Source organism: Eptesicus fuscus, chromosome 5 (assembly GCF_027574615.1).
Source record: "Eptesicus fuscus isolate TK198812 chromosome 5, DD_ASM_mEF_20220401, whole genome shotgun sequence".
Taxonomy (NCBI): Eukaryota; Metazoa; Chordata; class Mammalia; order Chiroptera; family Vespertilionidae; genus Eptesicus; species Eptesicus fuscus.
In genome coordinates, this window is record NC_072477.1 from 53,711,592 (window position 1) to 53,735,658 (window position 24,067).

General features: G+C 41.1%; 1 protein-coding gene across 2 annotated transcripts; it reads left to right on the top strand.

The window, feature by feature from the left end:
- The first annotated feature begins 544 nt into the window (after positions 1-544).
- On the top strand, positions 545-21,850 carry PYGO1 (pygopus family PHD finger 1). 2 transcript variants are annotated; one of them, XM_054716213.1, is made up of 3 exons: positions 545-593; positions 19,278-19,363; positions 20,602-21,850. In XM_054716213.1, the coding sequence occupies exons 1-3, from the start codon at positions 545-547 to the stop codon at positions 21,724-21,726; spliced, it is 1,260 nt and encodes a 419-aa protein (XP_054572188.1). In that variant the 3' UTR covers positions 21,727-21,850. The 2 variants fall into 2 exon arrangements, with proteins under 2 accessions (XP_054572188.1, XP_054572189.1); XM_054716214.1 differs by lacking the exon at positions 545-593 and adding an exon at positions 938-983.
- The last annotated feature ends 2,217 nt before the right edge of the window (positions 21,851-24,067 follow it).

Below are 24,067 nucleotides of genomic sequence, written 5' to 3' on the forward strand. Positions count from 1 at the left end.
GCTGGGAGCGCAGGGCGGGGAAGCCGCGGCCGCGCCACGTCCGTCGCCCGCCCCAGAGCGGGTTTTGCAGGCGGCTCCGCGCCGGGGGCTTTTGTGTCTGCGACTCGGGAGCGGCGCGAGCGCGGACCTCGTCCTCTGAGGGCGCTGTGAGTGCCGCCAGGGCCCGGCCGCCCGCCCGCCCGCCCGCCTCCCTGTCAGCGGCTCCGGCGGCGGCGGCGGCGAAGGAGGGGGAGGAGGCGGCGGCGCTCTCGTCCGCACGTGCCGGCCCCGGGCGGGGGGCCGCCCCCAGGCCGAGCTCCCCGCAGGCGCCGCGGAGCCCCGCCGGCCCCCGCACGCCGCCCGGCCGCCCCGAGGCCTCGTCCTCCTCCCAAACTTTGCAAAGTCGGCCCGCGTCCCCGCCGCCCTCGGCCTCGGCTCGGAGGCTCGCCTCGCCGCCGCAGCGGCCCCGCGAGGAGGAGGAGGAGGAGGAGGAGCCGCCGCCGCCGCCGCATCAAAGAGACCGAATTCCCGCGGCCTGGGGGGGAGTCATGCTTCGCGGTCTGTAATGTCAGCGGAACAGGAGAAGGATCCCATTTCGCTGAAGAGAGTTCGAGGTAACCGAGACGGGCGCCCGATGGAGGGGGTCCGGGGAGCGGGGTGCGCGGGGGCCGCGTGCCCGGCCGCGGGGAGGCCACCCGGCTCGGTCCGGGCCTAACTCCCGCGCAGCCCGCGTCCCGCCCGCGCCCGGGGCCGAGGCTGCCGTGGAGGCGCGCGGCCCCCCGGCGCCCGCTCGCCCCCCGGGACACCCGCGCGGAGCCCTCGGCGCCCCGACCTGGCGCCGGGAGGCAGTTGCGGGCGCACCCGGCATCCCTCCGTCCCCCGCTCCTCTCCCACCTTATCTCGTTCGCAAGACACAGCACAATAGGTACCTCGGAGGGTGAGACGGGAACACCCGCCCCGCCCCGCCCCGCCGGGACCGCGAACGATGCCCACCCCCCAGAAAAGTAAGTTGGACCGCACGGGAGTTGGCGTTCTGGAAGGAGGTGCACCGGCCCTCGCGTCTCCTCCAGCCCCCTCCCCGCCCTCCGGAAGACCGCACACACCCGGCGCCTTTGCCCTCAAGCCCGGGAGGAGAAACTGTCCATCCGAGAGGCATTTTTCTCTGTTGGCTTGTGGATAAGAATCCAGTCGCCCCAGATCGGTTTTGTGCGTGATTGGTTTGCTTCTTCCTTGTACACGTTAGGCATCTTGCTGCTGCCTTACTATCTAAGGAAAATCAGAGGGAACGATGTACCAGACAAAAGGCGATGCGTGTAAGTTGACAGACCCCCAAGGGCTGCCTGGAAACGTGGAGGGTGTCCACCCGCTTGTATTTATTTCCAGCCCCCAGGAGAGTTGAGGTTGAAAACCGCCCCCCCACATTGGTGTCAGACCGGTTGTCCATTAAGCAAATGTTTATTGAACATCTACTGTGTGCTAGGCACGGTCCTGGGCCCTGAGAGATGGCAGTGGACAAAGCAAAAGGCAGCCGTCACCCGGCAGAAGTTGCCACTCTGGTGGGGGCCAAGGACTGATAAACAAACAAGAGGGAGACGATGGCCGAAACCGGTTTGGCTCAGTGGATAGAGCGTCGGCCTGTGGACTGAAAGGTCCCAGGTTCGATTCCGGTCAAGGGCATGTACCTTGGTTTCGGGCACATCCCCAGTAGGGGTTGTGCAAGAGGCAGCTGGTCCATGTTTCTCTCTCATCGATGTTTCTAACTCTCTATCCCTCTCCCTTCCTCTCTGTAAAAAATCAATAAAATATATTTTAAAAAAAAAAAAAAAAAAGAGGGAGAGGATGTCAGTGGCCAGTGCTGTGGAGGGAAGCCAAGCAGGGAAAGTGGTTAGGGAATAGGCATGGGGGTGAGGAGGTGGCCATGACGGATGTGGAAGATTGTGCTGATCATAAGCCTTTAAACACAATATTCTGCTCTGGATTAGGTGCTTATAAATATGTGTGTGAGGGAGCGCTCCTGGAACTTGATGTGTGCGCAGAGACCCCGAGGAAGTGATAGAGCAAGAGCCCGAGGAAGATGTGTGGGAAGAACTGCCTGTGTCTGGGCAAAAGGAACAGCAAGGGCAAAGGCCCTGGGTCTGGACTTTGCCCGGTGTGCTCCAGGAACGGCCAAGAAGCTGTGGAGCTGGCGCTGAGGGAGCAAAGCGAGAGGAGTCTGAGCTGAGCTTGGGGATAAGGTGATTGTGTACTGGGGGCCTGGGGAGCCCTTCAAAAGACTTCGGCTTTTATTCTGACAGGAACTGGACGTTGTGAGCAGAAGAGGGACTGATCTGACCTATTGACAGGGTTTCTCTGGCTGCCCGTGTGGAGAAGAGACTGTAGAGAACAGGTGGAAGCAGGGAGGCTAGTTAGATGGTTGCCATAATCCTTTCATCCAAACGAGATGGAGTGCTTTATAAACCAGTAAGTAGTCAGGTAAATTTCCAATGGGCTTAAGGGATGTAGAGATCAAGGACCATTGTCATTCATCTGTGTTTTTGTTCCATGTGACTAGAGATTACATGTATGGAACTGGCTTTTGACACAGTAACAATGTGGTATTCAAAAACCATCCACTCAGATATTTAGAGATTGGTTTTCTTAGCCATTTAAGCAAGCACATAATTTAGAGCAGAATACTGTGTTTAAAGGCTTATTATCCGCAGAATCTTTCATTTGGTGACAGTTTTCTATTTCAACTTTCTTTTCTGTTTGTAGTTGCAAGTTGCCAAAGCCTTTAAGGAATAGGCCTTTCTGAGATGCAATGATTCCTCTGATCTTTTTGCCATATCGTTTTTCCTATTATTATAAATTATTTTAGGGTTGAAGGAAAAGGAAGAGAGCTATCAAGTTTATATCTTTGAACCCAATTATCAGTCTTAATCAAATGTAATTTTATATTTTATTGTGGGTCAAGAGCACAGACCAATCTTCATTTTGTTCCAACTGCTTGCTACTTTTAAGTTTGATGCTTAACTGTTGGGAGTTGGCTCAGGTGTACCAGAATACAAGTCGAAGTATTCTTTAAAATAAAAAGTCAATGTAAAGAGGGTTTTTTAAAATAGCAAGTCATTTTGTAATAATTTGAACATTAATTTTTAAAAACAATTTTGGATTATTTTATAATCCATTAAAGGTACCAGAGTATCTACATGAGCTCTTCTGCAGCACAATTCTGTTGAACTTCACTATTCTGGAACTTTTGGTTATAATTTGTGTCATTAGATTGCATGCAGGATGTGGTGTTTACAGAGCATAAACTGTTGAGCAGTGCTCCGCAAACTTTCTCATCACTCGTATATACAGACAGACTTTTTAATAGTTATTTATTTATTTCATGTGTATTATAAAAATAAGTCAACAAACTTCTTGCTTAGGATAAGGCCAAGATATTATAGGTGTAATTCAGATATGGCAAAATTATGACGTGACTGACTAAGGACTTTACAGTAGTATACTCTGCAGACTAAACGCATAATAATCCTGTGGGATGCTTATTAAAAATGCATATTCCTGGACCCACAGAATCAGGATTCCTGGGAGATTTTTTCTCCAACTTTAACAAAATCCCCGGTGTTCCTTATGCACATTAAAGTTTGAGAGCTGCTGCTTGTAGACCTAGATTGCAAAAGTGAGTGGACCAGAGAAAGCTGATTTGTGGTCTTCTAAACTTGTCCCGATATTTTAATATTAGATTCAGAATTGCTCTTAAATGGCAAAGTATCTTACTCCTGCTGTCTATCAGGTCTTACCACTCCCAGACCCTCAACCCTTGATTGTAAAACACATCCATGAGGATAGGTACAATATCTTGAGTGTCTTTCTATATCTCCCCCAATTGCTTTGTGAATGAATGAGTGAATACATGAAGTAATTCATTCATATCTTTTTTTATTCATATCTTTATATTGCTTTCTGATTGTCCATAGCCCCTTATACTACTTTTACTTGTTTGTTTGTTTTTCTTAGAATGGTACCTATCATACTTATTTTAACCAACACTCCCATTCCCCAGTGTTTTTAAAACTCTTAGGTGTCAATCTGATGACAATATTCATTTGATTATTCAACAAATATTTATTGAGCACTCATAGTGCTAGACAGTGGGAATATATTGATTAAGAAGACATAACACTGGTCTATAAGACATTTTTAATCTAGTCTCGGATACTGGCATAAGCACACATTTATAAAGAGCATGATAAGTACTGTGGCCTTCTACAGGAAATAAAGGTACATATAATCTATCTTTAAAGAAATCATGAAAGACCTCCTGGAAAAGAGTTCTAAGAAGTAGTTGGTAAAACTATATAGAAGTGTAAAACTGCATACAAGTGCCCTAGCCAGTGTGGCTTAGTTGGTTGAGTAACGTCCCATGCACCGAAAGGTTGCTGGTTCAATTCCTTGGTCAAGGCACATGTGGGTTTTATCTCCAGTAGGATGTTTCTCCCTCCCTCCTTCCCTTCTTCCCTTTCTCCCTTTCTCCTCCCTCTTTTGCTCCCTTCCCCACTCCATCTACTCTCTCTCTCTAAAAAAAAAAAAAAATTCAATAAAAAACATTTAAAAAATCTATATAGGAGCAATAAAAAGAGCATGAGGGATGAGAAAAAGGTATAAGAAATCAGTGATGTTTTTGAGGAGGCACTTTGGGAGGAAAACCACATTTTGAAGTAGTAAAGTTAGTAGTGGTGCAGATGTGACTTAAAAGAGCTTGGTGGTATGCCTGGCTTTGTGGCTCAGTGGTTGTGTGTTGACCTATGATCCAGGAGGTCATGGTTTGATTCCTGTCAGGGATTATGCCTGGGTTACGGGCTTGATCCCCAGTGAGGGGTGTGTAGGAGGCAGCCGAGCAATCATTCCCTCTCATCATTGATGTTTCTGTCTCTCTCTCCCTATCCTTCCTCTCTGAAATCAATAAAAATACATTAAAAAAAAGAAGAAGCAGCAGCTTGGTGGTAGAAAGAAAGACATAGCCAATAGCTTGGAAAGATAGAATCAAGAGAACGTTTGTATGGGTTTCTTTATTTTTTCTCTCTTGTAAAAAGATTTAAACATATTTGTAGACTTAGCAGAAGAATTTGATGTAGAGGGAGAGGAGAGAAACTAAAAAAGCAACAGAAAAAGAGAAACAATTCTTTAATAAAGCATTCAGTACATGTTTTTTAATATCTACCATGTGCTAGGCACTCACTGTTCTGGAAACGGATGAAGCAGATAAGGCTCCTATTCTCATAAATTAGGTCTCTGCAGATGAGAGAAGGGGAATAACATCAAGAATGCAAATGAAGAGTTAGTTTTGGATTAAAAAAAGAATGGAGGAAGAAAGACAGAAATTTAAAGATGGAGGAAAAAAAGACAGAAATTTAAGGATGAAGAAGGAAGCTAAGACATTCATTTCAGTTGAAATGCTTTTAACCAGAGTTAGAAATTACATTGGAAAGGTAAGGATGTATTTTAGAATGGGATAATAAGACAAATGTCATAAAAGTGCTAAAAAGTAGACTTTACTAAAAAATATAGACTATATAGGTATATGGAAGATTTGGATTAAGATTGGGAGAAGCAGCATAATTTATGTAGTCACAGAATCAAGGGGATGAGAAGGTGTGAGAATGTGTAAGTAAAGATTTTTTTTTTTATTGTTTTGTTTTGTTTTTTAATTGGTACATGTAAAGGGCTAGGCAGATTAGTAGGAAAGTGAGTTTGGTTTTCAACACATTGAATGAAAATCCCCATGGGATGTTCCAGGGTACACAACAGATATAATGGTTTGGAACCTAGGCAGGTGATCAGAGTCAGAAATAGGAATCTGGAAGTTATCAGTAAACAGGTTAATGCTAATTAATGCCTTGGGAGTAGATGAGCTCTCTCAAGAGAGTTAAAAGTGAGAAGAGAAAAGAAACTTTGGAAACACAAATATTTAGGAGACAAAAGAGGAAAGAGGACCCTGAGGAGAATGTGACGGCGTAGCTAGAGAGTTAGAGGAGAAAAACCATAAAGAATGGTCTCACAGATATATGTAAGGACGAGTGGGTTTATAAGAGATTAATAAATTTTGTTTCTAAGGTATTGAATGAAAAGTATCTATCTGTGAGATGTCCAGTATGCTTTTTCTCCCATAATCCCTCTCATTTATCCAGTGACCCAAACTCATCCCTCACTCCCCTTCCAATAGTGTTCCAAATATATGCCCCTTAATATGTATGGGGTTTTAAAATATATTTTTATTGATTTCAGAAAGAAAGGGAGAGGGTGAGAGAGTTAGAAACATCAATGATGAGAGAGAAACATGGATCGGCTACCTCCTGCACGCCCCACACTGGGGATTAAGCCTGCAACTCAGGTGTGTGCTCTGACCAGGAATCAAATGGTGACCTCCTGGTTCATAGGTCGACCCTCAACCACTGAGCCACTTTGGCCTGGCAGCCCCTTAGTATGTTTTGAACCCATCATCTCCTCGACCTTTCCATCACCACTTTAATTCAAATTTTATCTCTTTGGTTATTATGGTAACTCTCACTGGATTCCTTACCTCCTATTTTGTCCCTATTATTCCATTTTCCACATTGCTACTGATGGTGATAAATTACTACCATCTGCTAAGTACTTACCAAACAGTTTGCTAACTAGTTTAAATAGATCATCTTGTTTTCTCCTCTCAATAACTCTATGAGTTACTAGTAGATGTTATTATCATTCTAGGTTTACAGTTGAGGCACTGATGCTCAGAGAGATTAAGTAATATATGGTTAAGTAACATATTCAAGCTTACATAGCTAGTAAGTGGCAAAGCTAGAACTTAAATTCTAAAGCCCAAAGTCTTAGTCACTGTGTTCTATTGCCATAGTGCTCCCCAACACAATTCAGTCATGTTAATCTTTTTGTAAAATTCTTCAGTGGTTCCCATTGCTTTTAGGATAAAAATCCAACCTTCTTATATTGGCCTTTTTTATTTGGCCCAGGCCTACTTCTTAGTCCACCATCCTTCATGTTCTGTGAAATGTTCTCCCTTTTCTCAAATGCTCCAGTACTGAAACATTCATATTCCTTCTCTAGACATATCATGGTCTCTCTTGCCTATAAATCTTTCTTGGCACATCCTGTTAAGGCATGCCCTCTTTTTTCCCCACCTTTGGTAAGACACTCATCTTCAAAGCATCAGCTCAGTTGAAACCTGCAAGTATATCTTCTCCCTCAGTCAAGACTAGCTTGGAGTACCTTATGTTCCTTCAACATCTTGTGCTCATCTTTATCATAGTATTTATAATGTTAAATTTAAGAGTTTCAATAAAAAAGAAAAAAATTTTTCCTCTAGATTATGAGATGCTTAAAGGAGGAATTACTACTTTTATTTCTAAACTTACAGAAGCTCAACAAGTGTTTTGAGATCTAATTTGATGAATGTTAACGAGGAGGTTTTGGTAACTTCAGGTCATGTGGTCTTCCTTGTTTGCTGTCACCAGAGGTGTAGAAGAGTTACCTCTTGGGAAGATTACACGGTTCTCTCTTCTAGCACTCTTATTCCAGGCAACTCAACACGTCTAAGTTTTTTGTTTGTTTGGTTAATCCTCACCCGAGGATATTTTTTCATTGATCTTTTAGAAAGAGTGGAAGAGAGAGGGGAAGACAGAGAGAAACATCGATGTGAGAGAAACACATCGATTGGTTGACTCCTGCACGAGCCCTGACCAGGGCCCCAGTCAGGCTGGAGATGAGCCTGCAACCAAGGTACGTGCCCTTGACAGGAATCGAACCCGGGACCCTTTGGTCCGCAGGCCGATGCTCTATCCACGGAGTCAACCAGCTAGAGCTCTAAGTCATCTTTATTATCAAGGTGAACTGTAAGGTATGGTGAAGAGTGATTTTAGATTTTCTTGTTCCAAGTCTCTATAGACATGCTAATAGTAATATTGAGAAACAGTATAGCATTTTGACTCTGGAGCCTGCCTGCCAGGATTCTTATCCCAGCTCTGCTATATACTAGCTGTGCCATCCTTGACAAGTGACTTAATCTCTCTGTGCATCAGTTTCCTCAGCTACAAAGTGAAAATAATACTTATTCTATGGAGTTGTTTGAAGGATTAAACAGATGAATATATATAAAGCACCACTGACAACAGTGTCTGGTACATTATAAGTTATCTGTAAGTGTTTACTTTTTTTTTAATCCTCACCCAAGGACATGTTTAGAGAGAGTAATGGGGAGACAGAGAAAGAGAATAAGGGGGAGAGAGAAAGAGAAAGAGGGTGAAAAAGAGAAACATCGATGTAAGAGAAAAACAGATCAATTGCCTCCTGTACACATGCTGACCAGATATGGAACCCACATCCTAGGCATGTGCACTGTTGGGGAATTGAACTGGCAACCTTTTGGTGCATAGGACAACGCTCAACCATCTGCCACAATGGCAGGGCCATATAAGTCTTGACTTTTAAAATCAGGAATAGAAAGTCCAAAATATAGTAAGTAATGTGGTCAACATCCACTTTTAAGTATATTGAGTCAGTTAATGAATAAGTAAATGACCTACAGCATATTCTTTCTCATTTTGATTGGGCATACATATGGAGTGAAAAGCAATGAAGTTTTTCTTCTCCTAGGGAGAAAGCATTGAACAAAAATATATTATAAAAACAGAAACTTCTCAGATAGTTTTGCTGAGAAAAACAAATACAAGCTGTTTATTACATGATTTTTGTGAATATTTGCATCTTTGTACTCCATAATTTCTGAAGTTTTTTTTGTATAAAAATTTAGCTGTCATTGTTAATACAGTAAGTTTATTATTAGAGATATTATTGTATAGAGTCAGCTTACACATAGATACCATCCACTCACTTTTATAAGCTTAAACCTTAAACCAGTAATACAAAGATCACTAGTTTAGGGAGACAGCTGGCACAGGAATTATGTGTATTTGAAATCCTAAATACCTGATGTTGAGTGCTTTCTGAATTTAATTTTATTAAGTACACAGATTGATCTAGGTGCTGAGCATCAAAAGAGGACACTTTCTGTCTTGCATTCTAAAAGGATACGAATTCCGTCAAGCATTTGGCAATGCTTGATGACTGAAACAAAAAGTCATCAAGCATTGCCAAGTGGTTGACAGGATTCGTATAATACTATATTCACACTAGAGGCCCGGTGTACAAAATTCTTGCACTGGGTTGGGGGGTGTCCCTCAGCCCAGCCTGCACCCTCTCCAATCTGGGACCCCTCTGGTACCCCACAGGGATTGGGCCTAAACCGGCACCCTCTCACAATCTGGGACTGCTGGCTTCCAACTGACTGCTAGCTCCCAACCGGCAGTCAGACATCCCTCTCACAATCCAGGACTACTGGCTCCCAACTGCTCGCCTGCCTGATTACACCTAACCGCTTCTGCCTGCCAGCCTGATCACCCCCTAACCACTACCCTGCCAGTCTGATCGACGCCTAACTGCTCCCCTGCCTGCCTGATTGCCCCGAACTGCCCTCCTCTGCCGGCCTGGTTGCCCCCAACTGCCCTCCCCTACCAGCCCAGTCCCCCCCCAACTGCCCTCCCCTGTAGGCCTAGTTGCCCCTAACTGCCCTCCCCTGCTGGCCTGACTGCCCAAAACTGCCCGCCCCTGCCGGCCATATTCTGGCATCCATCTTGTGACCACATTGGGGCGGCCATCTTGTGCAAGGGCATGATGGTTAATTTGCACATTACCTCTTTATTATATAGGATATTCATAATATTTTCATTCCATGGTAGAGACCAGCATTACAGAAGTATGTGTTCCAGGTCAAGACAAAGCTATTAGCTATGTCACATCCATAGTGTAAATGATAGAATAACCTGACATTATATCCCAAGTTTCTATGCCATTATGAAAAACTGATATTTGAATGTCCATTGAATATGTTGACACTGCTGAATATTAGATATTTTAATAGGATGTTAAATACTATAGAAACTGGAGTGAAGTGAGCTTATGGTTTAGCTTTGTTTAAAAGAAAGCAAACTGAGAATTAGTATTTGACTGCCCACTATGTGCCAGGCAGTGTGTTAGACACTTAGTTCATTCAGGCTGTTATATCAGTAGCAGAACTAGAGGCCCATTGCACTGGCCTGGCCAGTGATCAGGGACTATCGGGGCATTCCGGCTGCTGGCTGGGGCCTTCCTTCATTCCTCCCCGCCCCCTGGTGGTCAGTGCACATCATAGCGAGCGATCGAACTCTTGGTTGAATTCCAGAGGGGACACTCTGCATGTTAGCCTTTTATATATATAGATATCATAGACTGGGTGGCTTATAAACAGCAGAAATTGTATTTATCACAATTCTGGAGGCTAGGAAGTCCAAGATAAAGGTGCCAGCAGATTTGGTGTCTGGTGAAGATCCACTGCCTGGTTCATACATGGCACCTTCTCCCTGTGTCCTAACATGGGCAGAAGATGAGGGAGCTCTCCCAGGTTTGTTTTATAAGGGCACTAACCCCATCTATGAGGGCTCTGCCTTCATGACCTAATCACTTTCAAAGACCCCACATCTTACTGCCATCACCTTGAGGGTTAGGATTCAACATATGAATTCAGGGAGGTGGGGGGAGCACACAAACTTGGTTTGTGTCATTTAATCCGAATAAGATACACACTTAAACCGATCCATACATGTTTTAGGATATGTGCTTATTTGGAATGATGATAAAGTAAGTTTGTTTAAAGGAAAATCCTATCTAATAAAGAGGGAATGTGCAAATTGACCATCACGCTGTCACAAAGATGGCAGTGCCCATAGCCACAAGATGGCAGTGCCCAGTCCCCTCAGCCCCGCTGGAGTCCCACAGTCCTTTCAGCCCAGCTGGGGGGGCAGCAGGTGCACAGTGTGGCCGGACCCGCCCTCGGGTCCCAGCCGCCCTCGGGTCCCAGCCGCCCAGGACCGGCCTGAGGCGCAGGAAAGCCTCAATGGCAGCTGCCCAGCCAACACCCGAGGCGCAGGCAAGTCTTGGATGGCGGCTGCCCAGCCTCCTAGGGCCAGCCCAAGGCGCAGGCAAGTCTTGGATGGTGGCTGCCCAGCCACCCAGGGCCACCCGAGGCTCAGGTAACCAGGGCCAGCCAAAGCTTGCACTGCCGGCTGTGGCAGCAGCAGAGGTGTGATGGGGGTGTCGCCTTCCCCTGATCGCCGTCACCTCCCGCCTCTGAGGGCTCCCGGACTGTGAGAGGGGGCAGGCTGGTCTGAGGGACCCCCCCATCCAGTGCATGAATTTCCATGTACCGGCCTCTAGCATTAATTATAAAATAGTTTCATAATTAATATTTAGGTACATCCCATGCACTGAGAGGTCTCGGGTTTGATTCCTGGTCAGGGCACATGTTGTTGCCTCCATTCCCAGTAGGGAGCATGCTGATGGCTATTTTCTCTCTCTCCCTCTCCCTTTCTCTCTCCCTTGGAAAAAAAATCAATAAAAACATTTTTAAAATAAGAATAAAATAATGCAGTTACGGTACTTATGAGAAGTTAGTATCACAAACCATTATTATAAGTAAAGTAAAAAATTAAAACATAGAAAAGACATGCTGCTTTTCATGTATGAAAAGACATACATACATACTAGTATGCTGCTATCTATAATACAGATAATGCTTTCATTTCCTTTGAAAGACTTGAGGACCAAAATAGATTGAGTCTTCTCCCCCTTCCCCACCCTAAGGATATGGTTTTTTTATTTTTACTAGAGGCCCGGTGCATGAAATTTGTGCACGGGGGGAGGGGGGACGGTCCCCTCAGTCCAGCCTGGACCCTCTCCAATCTGGGACCCCTCAGGTGATGTCCAACTGCCGGTCCAACAGTTGGATATCCCTCTTACAATCCGGGACTGCTGGCTCCTAACTGTTCACCTGCCTGCCTGCCTGATTGCCCCTAACTGCCCACCCAGCCGGCCTGCTCACCCCTAACTGCCCTCCTTTGCCGGCCTGGTTGCCCCCAACTGCCCCCCCCCCCCGCCGACCTCGTCACCCCCAACTGCCCCCCCCCCCCCGCCGACCTCGTCACCCCCAACTGCCCCCCTGCCAGCCTGGTCACCCCATACAGCCTGCTGGTCAGTCATTTGCTCATCCCTCGCTAACCCCCCTGCCGGCCTGGTCACCCCACGCAGCCTGCTGTTCGGTTGTTACTGTGAGGACATCGTGACCAATTTGCATATTACCCTTTTATTAGTATAGATTATTAATTTGAGAGAGAGAGGAAGGGAGAGACAGAGAAAGAAATATCCATGTGAGGGAGAAACATCGATTGGCTGCCTTTCATACTCAACACTCCAACCAACTGAGCTACCTGGCCAGGGCAGAATTGAGTCTTTAAAAGGAGGAACAAAGCCCTTGTTGTCTTGGTTTAGTTAGTGTGTTGGCCCAGGGACTGACTAAAGGGTTTCAGGTTTGATTCTAGTCAAGGGCATGTACCTCAGTTGTAGGTTTGATCCTGGCCCTGGTTGGGGCACATGTAGGAGGCAACCAATCAATGTGTCTCTCACATCTATGTTTGTCTCTCTCTCTGCCTCCCCCCTTCCCTTCTATTCTCTCTCTAAAAATCAGTGGGAAAATATCCTTGAGTGAGGATTAACAAAAAATAAATAAATAAAAGGAGGAATAAAGATATTATAATTAGACCTAAGAAAATTAAAGGCATAAAGTAAATAATCACAGTTTACAACAATAAAATAAAAAACTTAAAAATAAAAAAAAACATTTTATACCTATAAATGATTTCATTTAAAATATCTTTAATTTGTGGAATCTTTAGATGGGAAATAATTACTTCATTTAATAGAGTAGACTCTTCTGTAAGACTATGAGAAGAAATACAACTTCAGTTGCCAGCTCTGTATAAAGTTTAAAGGGCGAAAAGAGAGGTTAAGAGTATTATTTTGCTTACTTGAGACTGATTGGCATAATGCAGGATGATAATATGTAGACAGATAAATGTTCTTAAGTGAAAGAGGCTTCTTGTTCCATTCTGACATCATACTTTCCCACTCTGTTCCCCATGTGCATACAGAGGGCAGTAGGCAGGTAGGAGTGAGGAGATGAGATGAAGAAATTTAAGTATCTATATAAAAGCTTAAGCAACTGTCTGACCGACCCTTCGACTGGTAGCTATGACGCGCATTGACCACCAGAGGGCAGATGCTCAATGCACAGGCACGGAAACATGGAACAGACTGATGAATCTCAGAGGGAAGGGGGAGAGACAGGAAGAGATTAACCAAGATCTTATATGCATACTAGAGGCCCGGTGCCGGTGGGGTCCCTCAACCTGGCCTGTGGGGATCGGGCTGAAACCGGCTCTCCAACATCCCCTGAGGGGTCCCAGATTGTGAAATGGTGCAAGCCAGGCCGAGGGACCCCACGGGTGCACGAATCTATGCACCGGGCCTCTAGTTAATAAATAAAAGGATCAGAGTAGCCAGTGTTACAATAAGCCTTAGCAGTTCCCCTTTTCTTGGTTCTGTGCCCCACAACTGTCTACTTCAGGCTGAATTGTCATTGTATACCTTGCAAAGTTAGCACCAGCAGGTATATAGAGCAGACAGGGAGAAAGAGGCTTTGCTACCAAAAGTTAGGGTAACCTAAATAACTGGTTCTAAACCACTACTTTCCCTTCCCTGGATTCTGACCTTTCACTTCATTTTTAAAGAGTGAGAATTATAGAAAATCTTGGTAGTCTATGTTCTAGTTAGCCCTGATGAATATGAATCTGATCTATCATCACTGATTACGTCATGGAGAAGAACCACCAGTATTACAGATAGCAGCAGGAAGGACATGGGTGAGGCCAAGAGTCAGAGCCATTGGAAGTGTTAGCCGGTTCCCAACTTAACAGTAGTTTGACTTCCAATTTTTCAGCTTCATGATGCTGTGAAAGTGATATGCATTATGAAACCATAATTTGAATTTTGAATTTTGATCTTTTCCTGGGCTATCAATTTTGATCTTTTCATGATGCTGGGCAGTGGCAGTGGCCATAGCTCCCAGTCAGCCAGGTGATCATCAAGGTATAGTCTACAGTGTACCATGTTTCCAGTGTGTTTGGATATTACATTTTGAGCAAGTTTAAGGTAGGCTAGGCTAAGCTGTGATATTCAGTAGGTTAGGTGTATTAAATGCATTTTGACTTAAAATATTTTCAACTTATAATAGATTTATCGGGACATAACCCAACTGTAGTTTGAGGAGCATCTGTGTAGTTTATTATTTGGATAAACAATTAAATGGGGAACAGAGACCAGTGGAAACTTGAAGATTTGTTTTATGGGGGGAAATGTTAGACTCTTAATAAAAAATTAATACCATAAAACTCAATTTTTAAAAAAGAATTTTAGGTGGTTTTGTTTACAGATGACTTAAAAATAATGAGTTTATTTAAATGATTCCAAATGCAGAGCTTTGCCTTAGAATAAGTACAAGAAATTATTAAGTTTTTTCAGAGATGGTAAGTACTAACCAATAAGAGTGCATTTTGTTCATCTTAAATTACATTGCATTTTAATTGTAAAAGTACAATTATTCAGTCATCTTAATAATGCTGTGAATGGTAATTTATATATTCTACATTAGACATCAGAGATTAATGTATATATATAAAAGGCTAATATGCAAAATGTCCCCTCGGGAGTTCGACCAAGAGACTGGGAGTTCGATCACTTGCTATGATGTGCGCTGACCATCAGGGGGCGGCGCGGAACAATGGAAGGCCCTGACCAGCAGCCGGCAGCCAGGGAAGGAAGGCCCCGGCCAGCTGCTGATGGGCTCTGATCACTGGCCTGGCCTAGGGACCCTACCTGCACAAATTTCGTGCACCAGGCCTTTAGTTTATTAATCATTGTTTTTATTTTAAGAATAAAACTTTATCTACTTGTACTTTTATTAGAATTAAATATCCATGACAGATGTTAGAAAGACAGGACTTGAATGTTTGACACTTTTGTTTATGTAACTACTTAATTATTTGACCTCTAAGACCATTGGTAATTCTTTTTCCATACCAGAGTCATCAAAATTTCTAGGTATTCAGATTCAAGAACAACACATTTCGCTATTTAGTATGTCAGTATATTCTGTTAAGGAAATCTACATACAAATTGTTAATGTGAAATCATTAGTTCATTTTACACAGGCTACTGAAATCATTAGTGCATTGGTAATAGTTTTAGTCATTCCTAAACCATTTTTTTTTAGTTAATCCTCACCTAAGGATATTTTGCCTTTGATTTTTAGAGAGAGTGGAAGGGAGGGGGAGAGATAGAGAGAAACATCGATGTGAGAGAGACACATGGATTGATTGCCTCCCACACACGCCCCGACTAGAGCTGGGGATCAAGCCTGCAACTGAGGTAGGTGCCCTTGAATCAAACCCAGGACCCTTCAGACAGCGGGCCGACGCTCTTATCTACTGAGCCAAACTGGCTAGGGCTTAAACCATTTTTAATAAATGACCTTGAGGGACAGACTGGGTCTCACTATTAGTTGTTTACTTGGCATCTACTTAAATGAGATATCCACATCAAATTAGAATGAAAAGATATGAATTCCTTTCGTTTAAACCGGAAGTTTTCATTTTTGCCTTTTGTGAGCCATTGAGGAAGACTAGTTTCATAGAAGTTGATAAACTTAGTTTTACTCAAGCAACCAAAGGGAAAATAAATAAATTGAATTTCATAAAAATTAGAAACTTATGTGCATCAAAGGACACTATCAAAGTGAAAAGAGAACTCACAGAATAGAAGAAATATTTGCAAATTATACCTAATAAGAGTGTAGTATCCAGAATATATGAACAATTCTTACAACTTAACAAAAGAGACAACCAAAACACACACAAACACACAACAACAACAACCTACCTAAAAGGCAAAGAACTTGAAAAGACATTCCTTCAGTGAAGATATGTATGGTCAATAAGTACATGAAAAGTTGCTTAACATCAGTAATTATGGAAGTGCAAATTAAAACCAGAATGAGATATTACTTCAAACAAAAAGAAAGTAAATGTTGGAGAGGATGTGAAGAAATAGGAACCCTCTTCTTGTAGGAACATGAAATGGTGCAACCACTATGGAAAACAGTTGGGCAGTTCCTCAAAAAGTTAAACATAGAGCCCTGGCTGGTGTAGCTCAGTTGATTGAATGTCATCCCATGTACCAAAAGCTCACTGGCTTGATTCTCGGTCAGGGCACATGCCTGGGTTGTCAACTCAGTTCCCCAGTCGGGGGCATGCAGGAGGCAGCCGATAGGTCAGTGTTTCTCACATCAGTGTTTCTTTCTCTCCCTCTCCCTTCTCGCTCTCAAATCAGTTTTAAAAAACAATGTGATCTATCCATACAGTGGAATATTACTCATCCATAAAAAGGAATGAAATACTAATGAATAAATACTATTGAAAGAAATCAAACACAAAAAAAACACATACTGGCCTGGCTGGCATGGCTCAGTGGTTAGAGTGTACGCCTAAGCACTAAAGGCCTGCGGATTCAATTCCTGGTCAAGGGCACATACCTGGATTGTAGCCTAGATCCCTGGCCCTGTTTGGGGCGAGTGTGGTAGGCAACCAGTTGATTGTCTCTCTCAAATCCATGCTTTTTTCTCTTCTCTCCTCTCTTCCATCTCTCCCTTCCCTTCCTTACACTCTCTCTGAAAATCAATGGGGAAAAATATCCTTGAGTGAGGATTTAAAATTTTTTTTAATTAAAAAAGCAAAATGTGACATATTAATTAAATAAAGAAAAGAAAAAAGAAAACATTATTTTGTTCTAGATGGCTAGCCAGAATAGTCAATACCTTTCCACTTAGAAGTCTTCCTCTGTGTCTCTCAGTAGGGTTTTTTTAATATTTTATTGATTTTTTACAGAGAGGAAGAGAGAGGGATAGAGAGTTAGAAACATCGATGAGAGAGAAACATGGATGAGAGAGAAACATCGATCTGCCTCTTGCACACCCCCTACTGGGGATGTGCCTACAACCAAGGTACATGCCTTTGACCGGAATCGAACCTGGGACCCTTGAGTCTGCAGGCCGACGCTCTATCCACTGAGCCAAACCGGTTTCGGCTCAGTAGGGTTTTTAAAAAGCTTTTTATTCATACTGATCTTATGCATTTTTTAAATTTATTGCTAACTAGTTTAGTTTTATTCCTGTAAATGAAAACTCCTATTTTATCTTTGTATAAAAGAAAGCTCTTGATGTTTAATTAATATAATATCCAGAAACCTTGCTAAATTTTATTGTCTGTCATAGGTTTTTATCTGTGCTGCTTTTTATTTTGTTATGTGGAAAACTATCTCTAATACACTGATGTCTCTTTATTGACAAGTACCATTTGGACTACTCTTATAAAGATACAATTACTGGTCTCCGGATTCAACCCCTATCTCATCACCAATTTATTCTTAACACAGCTGCTAATGTAATCTTTTAAAAAACATAAATCATATCACTTTCCTGCTCAAAATCCTTGAATCATCAACCGTTGTTCTTCAAATACAATCCAAATTTCTTATCATAAACTACAAAGTTCTAGGTCTTAGTCTGCTTGAGCTGCCATAACAAAATACCATAGACTGGTGGCTTAAACAACATAAATTTATTTTATTACAGTCTGGAAGCTGGGAAGTCCAAGATTAAAGTGCCAGCCAGTTCATTTCCTGTTGAGAGCTCTCTTCTTGGCTTGCAGTTGCCCACCTTCTTGCTGTATCTTCACATGACTTGACCTTGGTGTGTGCACCTGGGGGAATGACATAATGTAACCCTAATACCTTCCAAAGGCTCCACCTCCAAAAACTACACATTGGGTTAGAACTTCAACATATAAATTGGGGGGTGGGAGCAGACATTCAGTCCATAACAATCTAAAATGATCTGGTCCCTGCCTATCTCTTCAAGAGGCATTCTCCATAATCCCTTAAAACACTTCTTGTAAGTTTTTCAAACACATAAAGCTCCTTTCCACTTAATAATTTTTACACATGCTGTTCTGTCTGCCCAGAGACTCTTCCTTTTGCTCTTCACATGAAGTTTTATATCCTTAGGTCTCAGTTTAAATAGCCCTTTCCCAGAATCCACATATGTGATCAGGTCTTCTCTATTGCCTGTCAATTCATTGGATTTATTTACTAACCTATTACAAATGTGTATCTGTATATGTGTGTACATAATTTTATTCTTTTATCTAACTTTTGTATATGTTTGGAATTCTCCATAATGGGAAAAATTTCATTGATGAACTTTTTTTACTCTTAAATTCAGTTGAAGTTTTGCCTTGGTATACCATAATTACAATTCTAGAAATGATTTGTATATAAAGACATTTATACATGGATTTTTATTCCAGAACTGCAAAGATTTGGAAACAACCCAGATATCAGTGGGGGAGGGACCAGTTTAATGAATTCTGGTATAAAATCATACTATGAAATACTACTCAGGTTTAGAGAATGGAGCAGTTCTATATGTAATGAGTAAGAAAACAGGTATAGATCATTGTGTATAGCGTGCATACCATCATTTGTGTCCATATGTAACCAAAAAGATACAGGGATGGCCCTAGCCAGTTTGCCTCAGTGAATAGAGCATCGACTTATGAACCAGGAGGTCATGGTTTGATTCCCGGTCAGGGCACATGCCCAGGTTGTGGGGTCAATCCTTAGTAGGGGCCATGCAGGAGGCAGCCAATCAATGATCCTCTCTCATCATTGATGTTTTTATCTCTCCCTCTTCCTTCCTTTCTGAAATAAATAAAAATGTATTTTTAAAAAATAAAATATACAGGGGTGGGCAAGAGGAGGTTTATAATTGTTCGTATGGAAAAAGATATGCAGGTTATGATTATTAAAATAGCTTTATTAACTCAAAAGAATGTTACAGTAAACCTACCCTTGTCTACTCCTTTATTATACTGGGATTTATCTGGATTATCTTTGCAAATATAGACCAGAATCTAGTAACAGTGGTTACCTCAGGGACAGGGAATCGGAAGACTAAAGGTTTAAAGGCAGGATGGACACTTCCTTTTTTACTGAAAGAATAACAAAAATACTATGGAGGTAGAATGAATGACTGTTTCAGGCTGGAATTATGGGGAAGACTTTTCAAAGAACAAAGATAATAAAAATTTAGTATTGCTTTTATCTAACAAAAGTAGAAACTATATAAATAGGTAATTATAATAGATATTGCTATGATATATATAAAATGCTTTCACATACATATGGAAAATTATCTGGATTTTATTTATTTTTAGGTGGTGATAGTGGACTGGATGGGTTAGGAGGACCAGGTGTACAACTAGGAAGCCCAGATAAGAAAAAAAGGAAGACAAATACACAGGTAAATTGACATTTTCTTATAATTGCAGTTTTTCCACGCTGATATGATCAAGCTGTTGAGGTAAATTGAAATTTGGTCATGGGACCCTGGCTGGGTTGCTCAGTTGGTTAAAACATCGTCCTGATCTGCCTAGGTTGCAGGTGCAATCCCTGGTCAGGGCACATACATGAAGCAACCAATGAAAGCATGAGTGGGTGGAACAACAAATAGATGTTTTTTTCTCTCAAATCAGGTTTTTTAAAAGTTTAAAAAAGAAAAAATTAAATTTGGTCATGGTTTTTGTTTCCTATCCTCATTCAGAAACTAATAGTGAATTCTGCAATGAATGTATTTTTTTTTCTCTGCAGCTAATGGCTATTTCAGAATTGTAGGCCTAGAGTGTATATTGCAAGTGGGAAATGTAGGTAGACAAATTAAAACGCTTATTCTTAAGTCTAATTTTAAAGATATAGATGTCTATAGTTCTATTACAAGACATATGTGGAGACAAGTTTAACTTGAAGTAACAGTGTTCAGCTGTTATAATTCAGTAGCATGTGCGTATCATGAAGTAATCATGGTAGAGATATCTTTTGTCTATAACCTGTGGTTGTAATAAGCAATACAGGCTTTGCAGGGTTTATTCTCTATAAATTTGGAGCATTCTTTTTATGATATAGACTGTGAATAATTATAATGTATGTACAGATGACTTTTTTCTATTTTGGCCACCATCTGTTAACCTTGTAGTGTGACTAAACTGGAAGTTTATTTTTCCATTCTGCGGCCTAGAGCTTTGGGGATAAGTTAATAGCTACTTCTTAAAGTTAAGCTAGAAAAATATTTAGATCTTGTTCATTATTTAATTTTATGGTTATTTAGGGGTATAAGAGGTATTTTTAGTTAGAATTTTAAATGAAAGATTCTAGAGTTATAAGCAAGTATGTTAAGTGAAAATTATGGTAATGAATTGTCTTTTAAAAGTTACTTTTGGAATTTGAAGTAACAATGGATTCATGCTCAGAAAAGCATTACTTATTTCCTTTTCTAAATGAAAGAAACCTATACATTTTATTATTACATATAATTATATATAAATATTTGGAATATAAAGGTCAAGTGAAGAATGAAATATTCATAACACTGTAAGCGAAACTTGACTAAAGCTAAGTTCATAAGTGTTAAGATTTTATAACGGGGATGATTTTAATGACTGCTTTGATCAAAAACATGTATTTTACTTTACATTCTCATTTTAGGGGCCTTCTTTTCCTCCATTGTCTGAGTATGCTCCGCCACCGAATCCAAACTCTGACCATCTAGTGGCCGCTAATCCATTTGATGACAACTATAATACTATTTCCTATAAACCACTACCTTCGTCAAATCCATATCTTGGCCCTGGGTATCCTGGTTTTGGAGGCTATAGCACATTCAGAATGCCACCTCACGTTCCTCCAAGAATGTCTTCCCCATACTGTGCTCCTTACTCGCTCAGGAATCAACCACACCCATTTCCTCAGAATCCTCTGGGCATGGGTTTTAATCGACCTCATGCTTTTAACTTTGGGCCACATGATAATTCAAATTTTGGAAATCCATCTTATAATAATGCACTAAGTCAGAATGTTAATATGCCTAATCAACATTTTAGGCAAAATCCTGCTGAAAACTTCAACCAGATTCCTCCACAGAATGCTGGCCAGGTATCTAATCCTGAGTTGTCATCTAACTTTATCCCTGGAAATAATTCAAATTTTGCTTCTCCATTAGAATCTAATCATTCTTTTATTCCTCCCCCAAATACTTTTGGTCAAGCAAAAGCACCACCCCCAAAACAAGATTTTAATCAAGGATCAACCAAAAGTACTAATCAAAATTCCTCTGCTCAGCCACCTCACTTAAATATGGATGACACGATGAATCAGAGTAATATTGAATTAAAAAATGTTAATCGAAACAATGCAGTAAATCAAGAGAATAGCCGTTCAAGTAGCGCTGAAGCTACAAACAACAGCCATGCGAATGGGACACAGAATAAGCCACGACAACCTAGAGGTGCAGCAGACACATGCACCACTGAAAAAAGCAATAAATCCTCTCTTCACCCAAGTCGTCGTGGTCATTCTTCTTCCGACCCAGTGTATCCTTGTGGAATTTGTACAAATGAAGTGAATGATGATCAGGATGCCATCTTATGTGAAGCCTCTTGTCAGAAATGGTTTCATCGGATCTGCACTGGAATGACTGAGACAGCTTATGGCCTGCTAACTGCAGAAGCATCAGCAGTATGGGGCTGTGATACCTGTATGGCTGATAAAGATGTCCAGTTAATGCGCACTAGAGAAACTTTTGGTCCACCTGCAGTGGGCAGTGATGCTTAATCACAGGCATTAACTAAAGTGAGGGGTTTTTCCCTGTGTGTTACAGAGGTTCACTGACACAGGATTTTAATGTTTTACAATATTTTTTTTAAATGCACATGCAAAAAAGATGATTTACATTTTAGTTTTTATTAATATTCCACTTCATTACTAGTGCAAATTTTGTATTATCTTAGTTTGCTATCTAGGATAATATATATGGGGGTGCTTTAGAAAGTATTTTACAAATAAATGTTAGTTGTTAATCATAAAAGCCTCTTGAAGCTTCAAAATAATATGTAGCAAATGTAGGCAAGTTTTGACTTAAAAGTTAGAACCACTGAAAAGTGTACATTTCAGTGCTGAACTTTGGCGATATCACAAACATTTAGTTCAAAAATATTTTTGAGGATTCATTTAATGTGGTGTTTGAAAATATATTTTTATTTATTTCAGAGAGGGAGAGAGATAGAAACATCAATGATGAGAAAAAATCATTGATCAGCTGCTTTCTGCACACCCCCTCCTAGGGATCAAGCCCACAATCTGGGCGTGTGCCCTGACCGGGAATCGAACTGGTTCATAGGTCGATGCTCAACCACGGACCCACACTGGCCGGGCACCCATGTAATGTGTTTTCAGAAAAAAAAAGTGTAGCTTTAGTATAGAAGAAAACATACATTTAATCGGTGTTTTAAAAAATAATAGCGTATACACCTGATTCTTCCCTAACTAGGGTTCTTGAAATTAGTGACTTTCATGTTTCAAGTCATTCTCTTCAGGATGTGTTTGTACAGATATGAGACATATGTTAGCATATAGAAAATGCTCAGTAAGTATTTGTGGATTAACTTGTAGATTGTACCACATGAAACTGCTATTGTTAGATAAGTTGAAAATTGACTTCAGTTACTAGAGTTGATAGAAAGTGTGTTTTTAGTTGTGCTATTTAGAACTGTAACAGTATTATGCTTTTCTCTCTTCCATTTTTTTTTATTATTGGTTGTTATTGTTTTCCAGAGAAATAAATAATATAATATCCTTGGGAGAATTGTGAATACTTTTCTTGCAAATAAAATTGGTAGAAACATAAATTTGGCTTTAGAGCACTCTGCTGGTGAAAGACTTTCATTGATTGATTGAAAAATATTGTTCTGGGGATATGAATTCAAAATGGAGCCTCAAGGGAGATCAAAATCCATTTTAACAAAGATCAATCAAGAGCCACGATGAAAGCTAACTTACAAACAACAACTCAAGTCCTTGCAACAGACAGTTTTTGCTATGACTTAGAGAAGTGTAAAAATGGACCTGAGAGTATCCTTTTGAAAGATGATACAGAATGGAGACAGTTGGAGGTCTATTCATTAAGATTCAGCAGAAACCCAGTTTTGGGGTGGAACATAACCTGTGAGCAGAAAAAGAAAAAAAGGATACTGTGGCAATTTATACAATGGTTGGGTGTTGATGAAGCTCCCAAACTTGCGTCATCACCAAAAAAATTCTGAAGACCATATGGTGACCTGTGAAAGGGATAATGAATCACTACTATTTAAACCCTGGTGAAACGACAGCAGCAGCATATGCCAAGAAATTAAAATTAGACCTGAAAAGTCCGATTACATGAACCCACACTTTTACGTGACACCACTAAGTCAGAATGTTAATATGCCTAATCAACATTTTAGACAAAATCCTGCTGAAAACTTCAACCTCATGTGTCAAAAGCTACTAAAGCAAAGTTAGCTGAATTGGGCTATTTTATCACATCCATCTTAGTCACCAGGCCTTTATACAGTGAACTACCATCTTTTTCATCATTTGGAGCTTTTTCTAAGAAATAACATATTTTCCAATTGAGAAGAAGTAATTGGAGAATTTGGACATTTTAAACAGCCTAACAAATGGTGAATTTTATAAAAATGAAATATTTAATATCCTATTAGAAGAAAATTATTAATTCTCATGGTGCATATTTTGATTAAATAAAACTTATTTTTATATATAGTATTTTTATTTTGACTGTAAAAACAGCAGTTTCATATGGTACAAGGTAATACAAGTTTTTCTCCATTTACCTGTGACTCGTTAGAAGTGAGTACAAAATATTTTCAGTAGTTGTAAAATAATGTATCTTTACAGTTTTAGGAAATGAAATAATATAGACTCTAATAATCGGTACTCTTTTGTGTGGAAACTTTACCAGTTGAAACAGTCAAGTTGAAATGCAGTATTTTGGGCTGACTCTGAAATTTGATGTGTTCAGTAGCATACTTGAAGATCCCAGTGTGCTTACACTGTAGCTTTTGTTAGAGATAAAATTTTTTCTAAATATTTAAGGACTTAATTATGTTGTTCTTGA

Coding starts and splice junctions, on each gene's coding strand:
- PYGO1 (XM_054716213.1), top strand. CDS start 545: ATGTCAGCGGAACAGGAGAAGGATCCCATTTCGCTGAAGAGAGTTCGA. Junction 594..19,277: donor TTCGCTGAAGAGAGTTCGAG/GTAACCGAGACG, acceptor ATTTATTTTTAG/GTGGTGATAGTGGACTGGAT. Junction 19,364..20,601: donor AAAGGAAGACAAATACACAG/GTAAATTGACAT, acceptor TTCTCATTTTAG/GGGCCTTCTTTTCCTCCATT.